We start from the raw sequence: 14116 nt of genomic DNA, 5'->3' as shown, positions 1-14116 counted from the left end.
AAGTCATTCTTGCTGTCTTGATTGTAGAAAGAAAATTATATCATATCTTTATTTGGAGTAACTCTATAGTTTGGAAACAAGAGGGTAGAAGAAAAAGTAAAAATTTTCCCAGGAATAGCTCCAGCTCTGGCTAAGGGAGTTTGCCTTAGTGCCATTTCCTTTGGTGTTGTGTAAGCTGAAAGCCAGTGGATGATGGGTGTGTTCGTTTGCAGCAAGTTCTCGTGGTACCTTTTCATAGCTCTTTGAAAGTAGTATGGACAGGTTTGATGTTGAGAAATGCACTGGTGCTTCTGCTGATAGAAACCAGCTGTAGCACCAGTGGTTTCTGTGAAGTCTCACTAATCTACACCTCCAGAGCATCTGTTTCTGGATGTGGCAGTAAGGTTGCATTGTAGCTTTATATTCACAGGGGAGGGAGCCAAGGTTGCCTCTAATTCATCTTGATGATTTGCCTGTTTGCCAGTATGCTTCCTTAATGGTTTTGTTTATGTGGAATTCTATCTGTAACTTACAAAGGCTGTTATAAGGTACACTTTTACAATGATATACAGGAAACAGATTTCTTGAAAATTACTATCGCAGATGTGCATCCTAATTGACCTGGGATCAGTATTTTGTTGACAAGTGCAAGCTGGAACTGACATCTTAGGTAAAGGTACATTCAAGTGTTTGCAAATAAATGCTGTATTGATTAATAGGATTGGACGTCTTAAAAATCATCAGCTACAGTCTAGGGCTGAGGTGTCTCTGCTAGTTCATCAGTGTTATGTTTCAAAATATGCATTTAGAGCTGCCAGTGTTTCTTTAGAAATTCATAACTGGTCATTACTGTACAGGGATACAGAACTTGTTTCTAATAGTTTATGAAGTCTATAATTTAAAAGCCACAATAAATTACCTTTTACTCATGAAATATTCAACGGTAAAAACTTCCTTGAAGTGCCAAGTAGATAAAAGCTGCTAGACTGTCCATTATTTATGAAGAACACTTTAATGCTGATTATATTGCCTTTTCTCCGTTGCATTAAATACCTTTAGGCAACGGGAAGACATTTTACCATTTCTTTCGGTCCTTTCAAGCACTGCATCCATCCTAGCAGAGGATTAGAGCTGACATCAGACAGCAACATTCTCACCCCAGCATTTGCTCACATCCCCCTCCTACAGGGTAAGGTTCTTTGACACTCCACTACTCTGATACACTGACAAATTTGCCCAGAGCAGGCCATTTGTATTTCCTCCTTAGTAGCTATGAAAACTAAGATAACCTCCATCTTCCCTCATCTTCCTTCAAGTTTTGCTACATGACATACATGCTTCAGAGACAAACATCTTCTCAACAGACTCTTGGTTTTATAGGCAGTCACTAACGCTGTAGTTAAATAACAACAACAACAACAACAAAAATTGCTGTATTTTAGCTCCTGGCTGGACAGTAGATTAGTGATGCGTGCAGACAGGCAGCTGTCCTCAATGCTGTCACAGTCTGAAGATGTTTATAAGCCAATATCATTGCATGCCTGAAGTTATTCTATAGTTAAGGCATGTCAGACTGAGTGTGTATTGCTATCTTTTTTGAGCAGGACGCAGATGTTGAACTGCTTATGTTCCCGTGTAGTTGTTTTGATGGGCAGTGTTTAGGGGATTCTGGAAAAATCTGCCCTCAAACTTTGGCAAACCACAGGGGTCTATGCCACATGTTGGAGATATATATTGTTCTAAAGATTCTATCAGATAACATCTTTTCTGGGTATTTTTGCTTTCTTATTGTGGAGAATTTAATTTTCATAGGCTTCTGTTTGGTTTGATTCATTCATAAGACATTTTTCCTCAAAAGAAAAGATCTAAATGCAATAGATTATAACTCCTTTTATGCTGCTCACGTATGTTCTTGCTATAGATTTTGTTGCAATTATTGCCCAGGTTGCAGAATTGAACTGGGCATCACTGTCTCTTTTGTCAAATAGAACGTGCTGGGTATTTAGTAGGTATATAGTAATGCTCGTGGTTGTGCCTGCTGAGATGAAGGTAATCAAATCTCATGCTTCAAGGAGTAAGCTGATTGCTGCAAGGGCCAGGAAGTTTTTTTCTGCTTTGCACAATCCTCAATGTGCAGTGTAGGGTTTTTTTTTCTCTTCTTTCCCTGAAACCATATTGGTCACTGCATGATCAGCATTCTACGCTTGAAAGCATGCCTGGGTTGATTTTTCATTTTGCTCCAGCAAATCTAGTATTTTTATAACTGAGTGTCATATTTAATTTTTTTTCCCCTTTCTTGAAAGTTAATTGCCTTTTCACCCTCCTCCTCCTCCTCCTCCTCTTAAATTTAAATAGAGAAAAGCCCCAGAAATAGTAAATAAAATTAGATAAGGGAATTTTTAATGTTCTTATGTTTCTTCTTGCTGTTTCATCTTCTGGAGACTATTGCAGTTAAAGAGTCAGGAGGTGTTTGTTAGGAAGCTGGAAAACTTCTCTTACCAAGGAGGTAGATTGTAAAAGCAATTTAAAGATAGCAATCTTGAACTTTTAATCCTATCCTTAATGTATAATAAAATAGTTAAAAAGAAATTTTAACCTCCTCTATCTTAGCTTTTTAGTTCATTCATTCTTACATATACACATAGGATAGAATCACTGAAGCATAGAATCCCTAGAGTTGGAAGGGACCTGTAACGCTCATCTAGTTCAACTCACCTGCAATGAACAGGAACACCCAGAGCTAGATCAGGTTGCTCAGAGCCTGATCCAACCTGGCCTTGAATGTCTCCAGGGATGAGGCTTCCACCTCATCTCTGAGCAATCTGTTCCAACCCCTCACCACCCTCACTGTAAAAGCCTTCTTCCTTATATCCACGTCTTTATCCCCAAACAATAACATATCAGATTACCCTTAGTTGTAGCAAGAGTTCACCATATCTTGAGTGAAGGCCACCATTCAGCCAGCTTTGAAAACAGTTTCAGTGATGGGGGAAAAAAAAAATCTAAGATCTATATTGGTCTTTAGTTTTAAGGGTCACTTTGGAAACATTACTTGCAAATTCCATTCTAGGTGTAGAGACATTAAATATCCTCACCCTTCTTCATGCCAAGTGAATAACTTGTGAAGTCATCTGAGTTATATTTTTGTATGCTATTGAAATCTCACTTTATTAGACATTCCTCCCCTCCTGTTTGGTGGCACAGTCCTTTGGGAAAGAGAGAATAGAGAGAACGAAACTCCTTTTTCCAAAGGAGATCTTTCCTCTTTTTCTTTTTTTGTAATTAACCTTTTCTTAATCTAAAAAGTCGTGATCTCTTCATGTTTGTGCTAAACTTTGGAGTTCCTGCAAAACATCCACTGTAATCATTAAGAACATAAGCAAAGCTGCTGCAGGCACCTTTTGAGCAAGATAATTCATTGCTACCTCTGTCGTTAGGAGCAGTGAGACAGCTGTGGGTGCCCCTGGAGGCAGTGAAGGTCGGCTTGGGTGGGATCCTGCCCTTGTGCCTGGCACCCAGCCCAAGGCAGAGGGTTGGACCTACAGGATCCTTCAGATCCCCCCACCATTCCATGGCATAGCGTGCTGTCAGGTCAGGCTGCACATCCAGGCAGCTGGGGAGGAGGTGATGCAAGAGTGATGAGCTAAGTCCTGCCACAGCTCAGAAGCATTTGCTGATGCTCAGAGGGAGCCTCCTGTGCTCCACATTGTGCCCACCACCTCCTGTCCCTGGGCACCACTTACACAGCCTGGCACCCCTCTGCATCTGCAGGTGTTTGTGTGTATGGGCGAGGAGCCCCTGTATGGAGCTCTGTATGGAGCCCCCTGTCTGGAGGAGAAGAAGGTTCTCATTGGTGTCTCCTGGAGCAGAAGTTTCTGTAAATCATATCCTGGCCCCTAATGGGGGTGGATCAACTATGTGGCATTCTGCCATTAGCCCACCCCGCTCTTGTGCACAGGAGGCCCGTCTCTTGACACTGTGGGCACAGAAAGAGCTCTGGATGTCTCAAGGAAAGGCTTGATCTGACATTTGTCGTGCTTTAAAAGGCTGCATGTTGCATCAGACTGTGTCGGAACGAGCAAAAGGGCACTTCTCCAAAGCCTGCACTGCACTTGTGCAAAGCCGTGGGGTTGGTGGGGGCTCACGCAGGGCAGGACAGCCTGGCCTGCACCCGCTGACATCACTGCACAGCTGTTTGCTCCCGAGGATGCTGTCAGGGGTCCAAACTTAGCATGCTCTTGGTCCTTCCACGTGTGACGGGTTGTGATCTTTAGGAGCCTTGTCACTTACTGAGATGCTTGGCACGACGTGAGGTTTCTGATTGAGCTGAGTGATTAATAATTACACCCAAACCGATGCACGGATCGGTTACCCTTACTGAAGTGGGCTCCCAATATAGGCCCAGTGTGCACCGTCAGACTGTGTGCTTGCTGCCGGAGCTGGGCACTCCTGGCTGTGGAGCAGGAGTGTGTGGAGTGACAGCAGCTCAGAGCCCTTAGCTTGGATTTGTACCACCAAACCACGGAGTTCAGCTGGGTGTTTTGTTCCCACAACGCTGCACTGCCCTGGCTGGATGTGTTCTTGGTGGGAGCCTCGCCTAAACTAAGGCTGACTTTGCATTGACTTCCATGTGAGTAGTAGTGAAGGTGGGTAAACACGTATCCAAAAGCCATCGGATACTTGTGTCAAGGAATGAAGACTGGCAAAGACCTCCAAGGTCATCAAGTCCATCCCCCCCACCAACCCACTGCCTGTGTCCCTCAGTGCCACGTCCGCATGGTTCTGGAGCACCTCCATGGATTCTGACTGCCCTAAAGCTGCCCACCTCCGGAAAGGCAGAGAAGAACAAAACTGACAGTGGCATAAGGGAATTAAGTTTTATTGGGATGGATTCAGAGGACATTGGGTAGGATTAGGGTTAGGGTTTAGGGTTAGAGATGATTGGATTGGAGCTTGTAGATGGCTGCTCCCGCGGCATCAGCAGGGCCGGCTGGTGATGCGCTGGGCCCGACGTGGTTCGCGGGAGCGGCTCCGCCCCTGGGCTGGCCCTCGCCGCCTGGCCCGGCTCGTGCGGCGTCTTCGGGGCTGGCTGTCGGTCTCCGCAGCCCGCCGACGGAGAGGCGAGCGGCTTCGAGTCCGGGCCCGCCCTGGATGACTGGATGGGCTTCCGTGGGCTGTTGTGGAAGCCCTGGAGGACCCCGGTGCTGCCGGTGTGGCGTAGCTGCGGGTGCAGCTCTGAGCACCTGGGCTTGCTCTCTGCCTGCTCCCGCGTTGTCTCTGGGGCCGGCTCGGGGATGCTGGGGCCCGGCGCTGCAATGGAGAGCGGCTTCTTGTCCGGGCCCGCTGTCCCTGTCTGCACCTGAGGTTGTAGCCCAGCGCAGGGCAGTGCCTCGAGGACCGAGATGTCCCCTGGCTGGCTCTCAGGGCAGCATGATGGGTGCTCCCACAGCACCCTTGCGACTCCTGACATGAGTCGTCCATACGATGTAAACGCCAGCAGAGTCTCCTCCATTCTGGCCTGCGCTGGCTGGACGGGCTGCTGCTCTCAGGCACACTGGAGCGGTTAGCTGGCTCAGATGGTGCCTGGCTGGTGGTGTCGGAGCTGCCGCTCTCTGGTGTCACAGAGCTTTGAGATGTCTGCAGCTCCTGCTGGCTGGTGGTGTCGAGGCCAGCAAGACCTGAGCCGGTGCTGGAGGCTGTAAGGGGAGGCAGGAAGGTGAGCAGGGTGGAACTCCAGCCGTGGGGTGGAACTGGGTCCCGTTTGTCCCGGGCTGGAGGGATTTGAGCAAGGCCGCTCTGAGCAGCCGCTGCCAGGCCTCGCCTGGCCCCAGCCCAGCAGCACGCGGCTGTTTGCCTCTTACCGGTGCCCTCTCCAGCACAGGCGTTGCACTCCCATCCGGTTGTGCTATCACTCAGGTAGGCACAGCGGCGGTGGGTGCCTCGTGCAGCACAGGAGCTGCAGAGGAGCAGCTCCCAAGGTCTGTGGAAAGGAACGGGTTGTGGCCGTGAGGACAAAGTGCCCTGAGCCAGGGAGTGCCCGGCACAGCTCTGGTGCTCAGTCTGTGCTCCCCCAGCCCGTGGTGAGGCCGCGATGCCACGCCGAGCCCCAGAGGGCAGCTGAGCTCACTCACCCCTCTCCTGACCGCGCTCTGCCATGAGGGTAAAGGCAGTCGCTGGCCACGCAGCGTCGGTGCCAAACTGCCAGTGCTGCATAGGCGTTGGTGTCGTCCCGTGTCGGCATTCTGCCAGAGAAGGGAGGGAATGTGATGAGCACTCACTGGCCCAGGACTAAAACTAACCCATGAAGTCCACCCATCCCCATCCAGCTTATGCCTGGTTCCAGCTTCTCAATGACAACGAGGCCCATGTTGATGGCTGCCAAGGGCCAGGCCTGCCGGGGCAGTCCTTGGGCGGGCGCACAGCTCTTGTGCCCTCACATCTCGAGAGCCGACTGAAGGACACCAACCTCTCTGGGATTCGGATCCCCACAGTCAGCAAGTCGCGATGGAATGCCTTTGCGTCTCGACAGTTGGGGCACTGGAAGCTGCGCCGCTCGGAGCACAGGGCCATTCTCTGCAGCAGAAACACAAGCAGTGTGGGTGTGAGCCGGGCCTGGTGCTGCTGAGCGCCTGCGGTGCCCGCGGGGCGAGGGGAGGGCTCCTACCTGGATGCAGGCCCGGTGGAACCAGGCTTGTTGGCAGGCTGGGCACACCATGGTGCCGTACGACCTGCTGTCCCCTACGGGCTCCATGCAGATAATGCAGGTCGTGTCCGGCTCCGGTGCTGCCTGCGCTGCCTGCTGCGGGCGGTGCTCCCAGCAGAAGGCCCTGGGGGAAGATGGAAGGGGCGGGCGAGGTGAGAAGGGCTGCGAGGAGGGCAGAGGAACGGGAAGGAGCCCCAGGCCTTGGCTCTGGCTCTTTCAGGCTGCTGGGAGGTTCACAGCGCGTTCCTCGCCGCTTTGGCTGGTGCTGACAGCAGGGTTGGAGGCCCACAGGCCACACCTGGCTGCCCTTACCTGAACTCCCCGAAGTACTGGGTGACGCATTGACCCTCGTAGGCGCAGGGGAGATGGAAGCTCCGTTCACATCCCGGCTCTGCGCAGGTGATGCTGGCCCTCGAACTGCCACAGACGAAGCAGAGCTGGAAAGAGCAGAGCAGCCCCCATCAGCTGCAGGCTCAGGGCCTACGCAGCGGGCCCCGCACCCCTGGGCAGGGCGCAGGATGCGGGCAGGGCTGGGTGGCACTCTGCAGAGCTGCCTGGTGACCAGGGCTGGTCTGCAAGAGCAGGAATGTCTCCTGGCGCTGGGAGGAGGGGCTGGGATTGCTTTCTTGGGACCAGGCTAAGCTCTCCTGGCACCAAGCTCCCTGTTCCGGTCCAATGCTCACCCTCTGCTCTGCCTCCCTCACTGTGCATCCCAGGTCTTTTACGAGGAACATCATCCTGCTGTTACCTCGGTTGCGACCACAAAGACCGTTGGTAAAGGCCTGCACGGGAGGTAAGAGCACGGTTTAGTTAGGGCAGAAAGGAGGGAATCACAGGTTGAAGGCAGGTGGCAGGAGCCACGAGGGAACTCACCGCACAAAACTCATGGACATAAAATCCAACCATCCATTTTTTGCGGCCAAGGATGCCCGAGTCCTCATCCACTTGGCCACAGAACACACATGCTGGAGAGGAGAGAGTAACAGCAGTGAGCGCCTTGCGGGGCCAGGTGCCCCCGGGGGCTGTCCCAGGGGCTGCTCTGTGCCGACTGTGCCAGCTGAGGGGCAGGGCCGCAGGCCGTGGATGCAGGGATACTTGGCTCTCACCTGGCTCTCCCGAGCCGGCAGCCTCCTGTGTCTCCGCGCGCACTGCGCGCGTCGACCACAACCATGTGCAGAGTGCCTGTCCCATCACTGCTGGGCTTCGTCCTCTGCGTGCCAACCTATGGGAGAAGCGGGATGAGGCTGAGTTGGCAGCTCAGGCCTCCGAGCGCTGGGGAACCCTCCTCCCTCCCTCGGCAGCCTCAGGCAGCCCCTTCCTCCCTGCTCACCTCACCAAGTCGCACTGAGCTCGGACTGAGCCCTGCAGTCTCAGGTCTACTTCACAGCCCACGTGTCACAATGGCCGTTCCGTGCCACCCTCTGTGACGCCATCACTGACCTCACGGGGCTGAGGGCACCCAAGAATGGCATCACAATGGAACAGCCACTGTGGCGCGCGGGCTGCGGAGCAGAGCTGAGGCAACTGGATTCCTTTCGTTTTTAAGCTTATAACATCTCAGCACAGAATATAGATGATATTTTTGTAGGAAAATAAAAAACGTGACCTCTGATTACTTGTTCTTTGGGCTTCTGTAAGCACTCAGTGAGAATAAAGTGTCAATCAGTAAATCAGAAAATAAAGTGATCACCTTATAACCATACATTTCACCCATATTGGTCTTCTACCACTGAGAATATTTTGTCCTGCTCAGGATTACGTTTTGTCATAAGGTTACAGTCTGGAAGGGAACGGAGTGTCATGAGAGTACAATAGTATTTTGCTGATGTGCTGTATTTAAAGGCATTACAAGTATTGAGGATTGTTTGTGAGGTGGTAGTGTGCTTTACAGGCAGGTATTTGGAAGCGAGTCCTGGAATGTGTAGCCATCAGATGTCCTTTCCATTTCCTTCCTCCCGTGTATTGTGAAGGATACTTCTAATAATGCATTCCTTGCATTTAGCAATTACACGTTCTGATTTTTGGGAATGTTTACCACATCTGCAGGAATTTCAGTGCAACTGATCTAGAACTCAACCTGTTGTATTCCCTGACTGTACTTTATTTGTGCAATGCTGACGTGCCATTTAGTTTTCCTTCTGTTTAAGTAGCACACTGTCACATTTTAGGAACGTTTGAGTTGCATTTTCAATCTTTACCCTAATATTTGCATATTAATAAGTCATTGAAAAACATTATGGAGATGTTATATCCTGATGAACATGTTATCAAATCAAATGACCTTTAAGGATAAATATAGAAAGCTACTATCAAATGGGGAGATGGAATGTGGCCATGTTTAGCTTTTGTCTTTTCTTATACCATTAAGTACCAGAGTCTTGGAACTGATGTAAACATTTCAGAAATGCCAGTAAAATGCTGGAGGGTGATTTCTCCTCCTTCTGCTCCTCCTTCTCCCTCTCCTTCTCCTTCCTCTCTTCTGTGAAGCTTTCTCTGCTTGTGTTGGGATGAGTTTAGGAATATAAAATAGAGGTAGAGTTCTCGGATGTTCTTTTGGTTGCAGTTGATTGGGTGGAGTCTCAAGGTGATGCAAAATATGTGTGGCATTTTTTTAAACTTCTGGATTACCGAATCACTGAATTTTTCAAGGTTGGAAAAGACCTAGAAGATCATAGAATCATAGAATCATAGAATTACTCAGGTTGGAAAAGACCTTGAAGATCATCAAGTCCAACCGCAGCCTAACCAGTAGCCTATCTCTTAAAAAACAACCACAAAACAATACCACAACAACAAACCTCTGCTAAATCATATCCCTGAGTACCACATCCAAGCGGCTCTTAAACACATCCAGGGATGGCGATTCAACCACCTCCTTGGGGAGCCCATTCCAGTACCTAACCACCCTTTCTGTAAAGAAGTTCTTTCTAATATCCAACCTAAACTTGCCCTGGCGCAACTTGAGGCCATTTCCCCTCGTCCTGTCACAAGTCAGTAGTGAGAATAGACCTGCCCCACTCTCACTGTAAGAACCTTTCAGGTACTGGAAGACAGCAATAAGGTCTCCCCTCAGCCTCCTCTTCCTCAGGCTAAACAGCCCCAGCTTCCTTAGTCTCTCCTCATAGGGCTGATTCTCCAAGCCCTTAACAAGCCTCGTTGCCCTTCTCTGGACCTGCTCCAGTACCTCCATGTCCTTCTTGTGCTGAGGTGCCCAAAACTGGACACAGTACTCGAGGTGAGGCCTCACCAATGCTGAGTACAGATCATCTAGTCCAACGATTACCAATACTTCCCAGCTAAATCATATTCCTCAACGCAACATCCAAACGTTTCTTGAACGCTCCCATGGTCAGTGACTCTACCTCCTCCCTGGGCAGTGCATTCCAATGCCTGACTACCCTTTCCGAGAAGTAATACTTCCTGATGTCCAGCCTGAACCTCCCCTGTCGCAGCTTGAAAACCATTCCCTCTAGTTCTATCACTGATTACACGAGAGAAGAGGCCGACCCCCAGCTCACCACAACCTCCCTTCAGGAAGTTATAGAGAGCTATAAGGTCTCCCCTGAGCCTCCTCTTCTCCAGGCTGAACAATCCCAGTTCCCTCAGCCGCTCCTCATAAGGCCTGTGCTCCAGACCCCTCACCAGCTTCGTAGCCCTCCTTTGTAGCCTTCTTGGCCACCCGGGCACACTGTCGGCTCATGTTCAGCCGAGCATCAATCAGTACCCCCAGGTCCGTTTCCTCAACACAGTCCTCCAGCCACTCCGCCCCAAGCCTATAGCACTGCCTGGGGTTGTTGTGGCCAAAGTGCAGGACCCAGCATTTGGTCTTGTTAAACCTCATCCCGTTGGCTTCGGCCCAGTTCTCCAGTCTATCCAGATCTCTCTGTAGGGCCTCGCTACCCTCAGGCAGATCGACACTCCCTGCCAATTTGGTGTCATCTGTGAACTTACTGAGGGCGCACTCAATGCCCTCATCCAAGTCATCAATAAAGATGTTGAAGAGGACAGGCCCTAGCACCGACCCCTGGGGGACACCGCTCATGACTGGTCTCCAACTGGATTTAACTCCATTTACCATCACTCTCTGGGCCCAGCCCTCCAAACAGCTCCTTACCCAGCCGAGAGTGTACCCATCCAAGCCACGGGCTTCCAGCTTTTGCAGGAGAATAGCATGGGAGACAGCGTCGAAGGCTTTGCTGAAGTCTAAGTAGACCACATCAACAGCCTTTCCTTCATCCATCAGACGGGTCACAGGGTCGTAGAAGGAGATCAGATTGGACAAGCAGAACCTGCCCTTCACGAACTCATGCTGGCTAGATCTGATCTCCTGCTCATCCCACATCTGCCGCGTGATCTCCCTCAAGACAGTCTGTTCCATTACCTTCCCTGGCACCGAGGTCAGGCTAACAGGCCTGTAGTTCCCCGGATCCTCCTTACAACCTTTCTTGTAAATGGGAGTCACGTCGGCAAGCCTCCAGTCTTCCGGGACCTCACCCGTTAACAAGGAGCGCTGAAAGATAACGGAAAGCGGCTCAGCGATCACCTCCGCCAGTTCCTTCAGCACTCTCGGGTGAATCTCACCTGGACCCATGGACTTGTGGCAGTCCAGTTGGAGCAGTAATTCCCTGACCGCTTCTTCAAGAATCACAGGGGGTTCAGTCTGCTTCCCAGCCGAGGCTACCAAGCCAGAGCGTGGGGAGCCCTGGGAATAACCGAGATGACTTTTAAAGACAGACGTAAAGAAGGCATTCAGAACCTCTGCCTTTTCCTTATCCTCTGTGATCAATTTCCCAGCCTCGTCCAGTAAAGAATGGAGATTCCCCTTTGTCTTCCTCTTACAGTTGATGTATTTGTAAAAGAGTTTCTTGTTTGTTTTTACCCCAGCTGCCAGCTTAGATTCAAGCTGGGCTTTTGCCTCTCTGATTTTCCCTCTACACATCTTAACAGCCTTTTTGTAGTCATTCTGAGTTGCTCTTCCCTCCTTCCGCAGGCGGTAGATTCTCTTTTTCTCCCGCAACCTTAAGAACAGCTCCCTATTCATCCACGCCGGTCTTCTTCTCCACCGGCTCATTTTGTGGCTCAGTGGGACCACCCGCTCCTGCGCCTTTAAAACTTCCTTCTTCAAGAGCGACCAGCCATCTTGGACCCCTTTGTTCACTAAGACTGAACGCCAGGGGACTGCCCCTATTAGTCTTCTGAACAAATCAGAGTCTGCCCTCCGGAAGTCTAAGGTGGCAGTTTTGCTGTTCTGCCTCCAGGCTCCACCTAGAATTGAGAACTCTACCATTTCCTGGTCACTCTGTCCAAGGCAGCCCCCAACCTCCACATCTCCCACCAGACCTTCCCTGTTTGTGAACAGCAGGTCTAGCGGAGCAGCTCGTCTTGTGGGCTCTCTCACCAGCTGCATTAGGAAGTTATCCTCTATGCATTCCAGGAACCTCCTAGACTGCTTCTTTTCCACCCCTCCTTCCTCGCCTATCATTCCTGAAGAGTTTGTAGCCATCCATTGCAGCACTCCAGTCATGGGAGCAATCCCACCATGTTTCCGTTATGGCAACTAGGTCATAGTTTGCCTGCCTCACAATGGCTTCCAACTCTTCTTGTTTGTTTCCCATGCTGCGTGCATTGGTATAGGCGCACCTCAGCCGAGCCCCTCGCCTCGCTCCTAATCCCAATACCACTTCATCAGGCTTATCCCTAGAAGACCTGCCTTTACCCCCTTGCCCCTTCATAGAGTCATCCTCCTCCGTCACAAAAGCACAAGACCATGGGTTCTTACAAGCACGTCCCTCTCCTGCAAGCACTGGGTCGCTACGCACCGACTCTGTGTTAGTGACCCCAGTTACACACCCACCCCCCTTCATACCTAGTTTAAAGCCCTCTGAATGAATCTGCCTAACTCTCGGCCTAAGATCCTTTTTGAACGCTGGGAGAAGCCACTCCTATCAGTTTCTAGGATTAGGCATTAGAAACAGAGGGTAACGATGGAGATGTTCAGCTGAAATTTGTCGTGCTTTAAAAGGCTGCATGTTGCATCAGACTGTGTCGGAACGAGCAAAAGGGCACTTCTCCAAAGCCTGCACTGCAATTGTGCAAAGCCGTGGGGTTGGTGGGGGCTCACGCAGGGCAGGACAGCCTGGCCTGCACCCGCTCACATCACCGCGCAGCTGTTTGCTCCCGAGGATGCTGTCAGGGGTCCAAACTTAGCATGCTCTTGGTCCTTCCACGTGTGACGGGTTACGATGTTTAAGAGCACTGTCACTTACTGAGGTGCTTGGCACGACGTGAGGTTTCTGATTGAGCTGAATGATTAAAAATTACACCCAAACCGATGCACGGATCGGTTACCCTTACTGAAGTGGGCTCCCAATATAAGCCCAGTGTGCACCGTCAGACTGTGTGCTTGCTGCCGGGGCTGGGCACTCCTGGCTGTGGAGCAGGAGTGTGTGGAGTGACAGCAGCTCAGAGCCCTTAGCTTGGATTTGTACCACCAAACCACGGAGTTCAGCTGGGTGTTTTGTTCCCACAATGCTGCACTGCCCTGGCTGGATGTGTTCTTGGTGGGAGCCTCGCCTAAACTAAGGCTGACTTTGCATTGACTTCCATGTGAGTAGTAGTGAAGGTGGGTAAACACGTATCCAAAAGCCATGGGATACTTGTGTCAAGGAATGAAGACTGGCAAAGACCTCCAAGGTCATCAAGTCCATCCCCCCCACCAGCCCAATGCCTGTGTCCCTCAGTGCCATGTCCGCATGGTTCTGGAGCACCTCCATGGATTCTGACTGCCCTAAAGCTGCCCACCTCCGGAAAGGCAGAGAAGAACAAAACTGACAGTGGCATAAGGGAATTAAGTTTTATTGGGATGGATTCAGAGGACATTGGGTAGGATTAGGGTTAGGGTTTAGGGTTAGAGATGATTGGATTGGAGCTTGTAGATGGCTGCTCCCGCGGCATCAGCAGGGCCGGCTGGTGATGCGCTGGTCCCGACGTGGTTCGCGGGAGCGGCTCCGCCCCTGGGCTGGCCCTCGCCGCCTGGCCCGGCTCGTGCGGCGTCTTCGGGGCTGGCTGTCGGTCTCCGCAGCCCGCCGACGGAGAGGCGAGCGGCTTCGAGTCCGGGCCCGCCCTGGATGTCTGGATGGGCTTCCGTCGGCTGTTGTGGAAGCCCTGGAGGACCCCGGTGCTGCCGGTGTGGCGTAGCTGCGGGTGCAGCTCTGAGCACCTGGGCTTGCTGGCTGCCTGCTCCCTCGGTGTCTCTGGGGCCGGCTCGGGGATGCGGGGGCCCGGCGCTGCAATGGAGAGCGGCTTCTTGTCCGGGCCCGCTGTCCCTGTCTGCACCTGAGGTTGTAGCCCAGCGCAGGGCAGTGCCTCGAGGACCGAGATGTCCCCTGGCTGGCTCTCAGGGCAGCATTGTGGGTGCTCCCACAGCACCCTTGC

The 14116-nt window shown here is 51.4% G+C and overlaps 2 protein-coding genes across 9 annotated transcripts in view; one reads left to right on the top strand and one right to left on the bottom strand.

Annotated features, from left to right (window-relative positions):
* Positions 1–14116, top strand: part of ELMO1 (engulfment and cell motility 1) — a 313893-nt gene that overhangs the window by 142619 nt on the left and 157158 nt on the right. The gene's annotated exons all lie outside the window — the stretch shown is intronic.
* Positions 4957–11969, bottom strand: LOC140249183 (uncharacterized). The gene is made up of 10 exons (XM_072330557.1): positions 11598–11969; positions 11177–11384; positions 7556–7647; positions 7366–7464; positions 6995–7119; positions 6644–6806; positions 6446–6552; positions 6111–6221; positions 5841–5959; positions 4957–5675 (listed from the first exon to the last, which is right to left on the bottom strand). Exons 1-10 carry the CDS (start codon positions 11967–11969, stop codon positions 4957–4959), a joined length of 2115 nt encoding a protein of 704 aa, XP_072186658.1.

This window comes from Excalfactoria chinensis, chromosome 2 (assembly GCF_039878825.1).
Source record: "Excalfactoria chinensis isolate bCotChi1 chromosome 2, bCotChi1.hap2, whole genome shotgun sequence".
NCBI lineage: Eukaryota > Metazoa > Chordata > Aves > Galliformes > Phasianidae > Excalfactoria > Excalfactoria chinensis.
Note: the sequence above shows the minus strand (reverse complement) of the source record. Positions and strands in the feature narration are given on the sequence as shown.